Source organism: Colletotrichum karsti (assembly GCF_011947395.1).
Source record: "Colletotrichum karsti strain CkLH20 chromosome Unknown Scaffold55, whole genome shotgun sequence".
NCBI lineage: Eukaryota > Fungi > Ascomycota > Sordariomycetes > Glomerellales > Glomerellaceae > Colletotrichum > Colletotrichum karsti.
This window is the reverse complement of record NW_024065955.1, coordinates 226,511-230,550: the sequence shown is the minus strand read 5'-3', so window position 1 is coordinate 230,550 and position 4,040 is coordinate 226,511. Positions and strand designations below refer to the sequence as shown.

At 54.9% G+C, this 4,040-nt stretch overlaps 1 protein-coding gene across 1 annotated transcript; it reads left to right on the top strand.

Annotated features, from left to right (window-relative positions):
• Positions 1-1,099: 1,099 nt before the first annotated feature.
• CkaCkLH20_12196 (DNA-binding protein creA) lies at positions 1,100-2,341 on the top strand (the record flags this gene model as incomplete). The annotated part of the gene is made up of 1 exon (XM_038894909.1): positions 1,100-2,341. The coding sequence occupies one exon, from the start codon at positions 1,100-1,102 to the stop codon at positions 2,339-2,341; it is 1,242 nt and encodes a 413-aa protein (XP_038739810.1).
• Positions 2,342-4,040: the final 1,699 nt, after the last annotated feature.

Below are 4,040 nucleotides of genomic sequence, written 5' to 3'. Positions count from 1 at the left end.
CATCCATGGGGGTCCCGCATTCGCACCCGCGCCGTCTCTCGCAGGTACCTCTCATTCCCCATGTACCTTTGACGAGTATCTCCTCCTCGATGGCGACGCTGTCCTGTTGCCCTTAGGTAACCAACTGGGGGAGTGGCAGCGGTGCCCCAGAAGCACAAGCAAAGGAGGGAAGAAAATGTCGCCCGCCCTGGAGCAAGTCGGAAAGCAAAGCAAGCACCTCATGCCAGGAGAAACGGTGCAGGGACAAGTACCTTCACTAGCAACATCAGCAGCACAATACCAAGCACAATTCGCCAGGAAGCATTCAGCACCAGCACCAGTACCAGCACTCAGCATACTCAGCAGCACTTACCCAACATGTACAAATCCGATGGATAAAGGTAGGCAGTGACAAGAGAAATGGAAACTGAGGTGAGGTATCTGTAAGGTGCCAGGGAAAGAAAAGAGCCACCCCTTCCCCCGTCAAGTCCCTGTACCCTTCCCTTCCCTTCCATCCCCTGCCACCTACCCGCCGTAACGACTGGAGGTAAGGTAGGTAGGTACCTTCCACACTTTCCCCTTCCACACCGTCCGCACATCCACACCCACCACCCCATCCTCTTTTTTTTTTTTTTTTTTTTTTTTCTTCCTTATCCCACCTCGCTCTTATTTCTGCACCATACCTACCCTCCTCTTCCTCACGCTCTCTCGTCCATTTAAAACTACTGCCCCGTCCTTTTCTCCCTTCCCATACTATTCTGTTCCTTCTTTTGGAAAAAATTGTTACGCCAACTTCCTGTCACCCCTTGCCGAACGAACATCACTACCCCGGGACACCCCATACTTGTCCCCCCAAGCGCCAAAGCTCCCACACACACACAACTCCGGCTCACCCAACTTATATATCAGTCAACACCACCCACCTCACCCACCCAGCCTCAGCTTCCAACAACCCACTCTTCGCACACCAACAACAACAACGAACACACAACATCGCCAACCTGGAACCGTCTTCTAACAAGTCGATTCGGTTCTCAATCTCAGAAACCGACTGCCGGAAGGAAGAAGAAAAAGGGTCCAACATTTTATTTCCCAAGCCCAGCTCTGCATATCTGGGCCAATGGGCGATCACATGCAACAGACACATTCGTCTCCTTTCAACTTTTCAAGTTTACTCAACCCCGATAAGGCCGACACCATGATTTCCGGTGACGCCATGGAAACCACTCGTCTGGGCCAGCTCAACGAGCTCAAGCCCAAAGGTCCTCTTCCCGGCCAGACCGTCGAGAACCCCAACGAGCTGCCTCGTCCCTACAAGTGCCCCTTGTGCGATAAGGCCTTCCACCGCCTCGAGCACCAGACGAGACACATCCGCACCCACACCGGCGAGAAGCCTCACGCCTGCCAGTACCCTGGCTGCAGCAAGAAGTTCTCCCGCTCTGACGAGCTCACCCGTCACTCGAGGATACACAGCAACCCCAACTCCAGGAGAGGCAAGAACCAGTACAACTCGGGTCCTCAGTCTCACATGCCCCAGGACGGCATGATGGCTCCTCCCCCGGCTCCCAAGACGATTCGATCCGCTCCCACGTCGAGTCTCTCCTCGCCCAACGTCTCTCCGCCGCACTCCTACTCCCAATATGTCTTGCCCGCGCACAACCTCGGCAGCCCCTACAGCCGCCAGCCCCAGGGCAACAACAACATGATGGATATCTCCATCCTCGCAAAGGCCGCCAACCAGGTCGAGCGCGAGACCCTCACCGCGCCTCCTTTCCACGGTCCCGCCGCCAGACATCACCCTTACTACTCCCACAGCCTGCACAACTCGCGAGGCCACCTCCCTTCTCTGGCCTCTTACCACATGTCGAGATCTACCTCCAACGACGAGCACGACGACCACTACCAGAACGGTGGTCGTCACGCAAAGCGCTCTCGCCCCAACTCGCCCAACTCCACGGCTCCCTCTTCTCCCACCTTCTCCCACGACTCATTGTCGCCTACCCCGGACCACACCCCCATCGCTACTCCCGCTCACTCCCCGAGGCTTCGACCCATGGGCTACGAGTTGCCTTCTCTCCGCAACCTCTCTCTGCAGCACGCTGCTCCTCCTGCCCTGGCTCCTCTCGAGCCTCATCTGGAGACCCCGTACCTGCCTCCTCCTCCCGCGCCTACCAGCGCCGCCACTCCTCGCCCCAACGGCGCTTCCCTGACGGATATCATCAGCCGCCCGGACGCCAGCAGGAAACTGCCTGTCCCCAAGATTGGCGTCCACCAACTCCTCGACGGCAACGACGGTTTCCAGAGCGGAAGGAGTTCAACCACCGGCAGCATTGCCGGCGGCGACCTCGCGGACCGGATGTAACGGAAACGGCTTTCACCAAAGTGGCATGACTTGACGACCTGGGCTATAGACGGGATAGAAGAACTACGGCGTTTTGGGAATTTTTTCAGAAAGGTGGCCGACCACGACTTGTTACCTAATCAACGAAACCAACCACACTCCCCACCACAAACCAAAGAAGCGATGGTCTCGCCTGTTACGGCGGCGGCTACACCTCAACCTTATAGAACTCCATTCCTCGACGGATATACAACCAGAGGCTGGATTCGCGACCCCCCTCCTCCACCACAACGAAAAGCAAACCTTTTTTTCATGTGTCTACACTTTCTCTTATCTTTCCTTTTTGGGCGGGACTCTTCTGTGTGTGCCTGTGTGTGTATATGAAGACGGCGGCGGCAGATCCGTCTCTTCAATGTGTCATGGCTGCTTGTATGCGGGGGACTCTTTACAAAGATATCAAACCTATGGACGGCGGGAACTTCGGGCGGGAATCGGTGTATATGGACGAGCTCGTGAAACGAGCCTCCAGGGTCCGGCGCGCGTATATCGCGCCCGTTGGGTGTTTTTTCCTTATGACAGCGTCGCCACACTAGAATGGCTTGATGCGAGCTTGTTTACTTAGAAAGTCCTTCCCTCGATACAAACTCGAGAGAAAGCAAGAGAATCTGAAGAGATCCACTTCCACTTCAACCCTCATATTCAACTCTCAAATGCGAACGTGACCGATGCGAGTGAGTGAAGTGAGTGAGTTGGTTGTGTGTGTGACGACGACTTGAGTGAGTGAGTACCCACCCACCCACACCACACACACCCGCGCAAGTAAGTCAGAGGAACTCGACCGATGATCGGACCTGAGCTTGGCTGTTCACCTGGTTTCGGGCGGCAGCATCGTCTGTTTGTTAATTGCCACTTTTATTTTATTTTATTTTTGACGTCTTATTCTGTCTTGTTTCATGTCTTATTCTACACACACAGAACCTTTTCTTCCCCGAGTAGAATGAAAACCTGGGTCATAAGGTAAACCAAACCCCCACACACCTGAAGCTCCTCTGCGCGCATGCGGGCAGGTCCCGACTTCTTTTTCTTTGAACCGCCGCCATGTTGCGCAGCTTCCGGGCTCGATCCAATCCCGTTCTCCGGCCGCGAAACGTACGAGGTACACAAGAGCGGAAAAGAGGCAGCATCAAGGCATCCTGTCCTCTGTAACTCCTTTCATCTCGTTTCGATCGGAAGAGGCGGATAGGACAGAATTAGAAACAATCAATAGTTCGCGGCTGTGAAAAGGCAACGAGATAAAAAAGTGACGTGTAACCCGTCAGATCTCCCGCTTCGCCCTGCGCTCGCCGCCTTACTTGGGTCGTATTACTACAACGACGCAGCGCAGCAACAACTGCACCAGCAGCAGGAGGAGTAAAAAAGGACCCTCCGTTTCGAACTGTCAAAAACCACGTTATGTTCCCCGTTGATCCTCCAGTATCTTCTTCTTCCTCTCTCTTTGGATCCATCTTGGCCCCCGGTCTCCAGCTCATTCTTGGCCCTATGCCCTATCTTACGAACGACTATATCCCTATCTACGTATCTCTGCTGGGTCCCGGGGTGGCTGGGGCGCCGGGGGTTGGGGTTCAAACCGGGGAAAGGAAGTTGAGTTGACAGAGAGGATCGGAAGGATTTCAAAGGGAAAAGATGGAAGGGGTGTGTGTGTGTCTGGTCTCTGCACGCC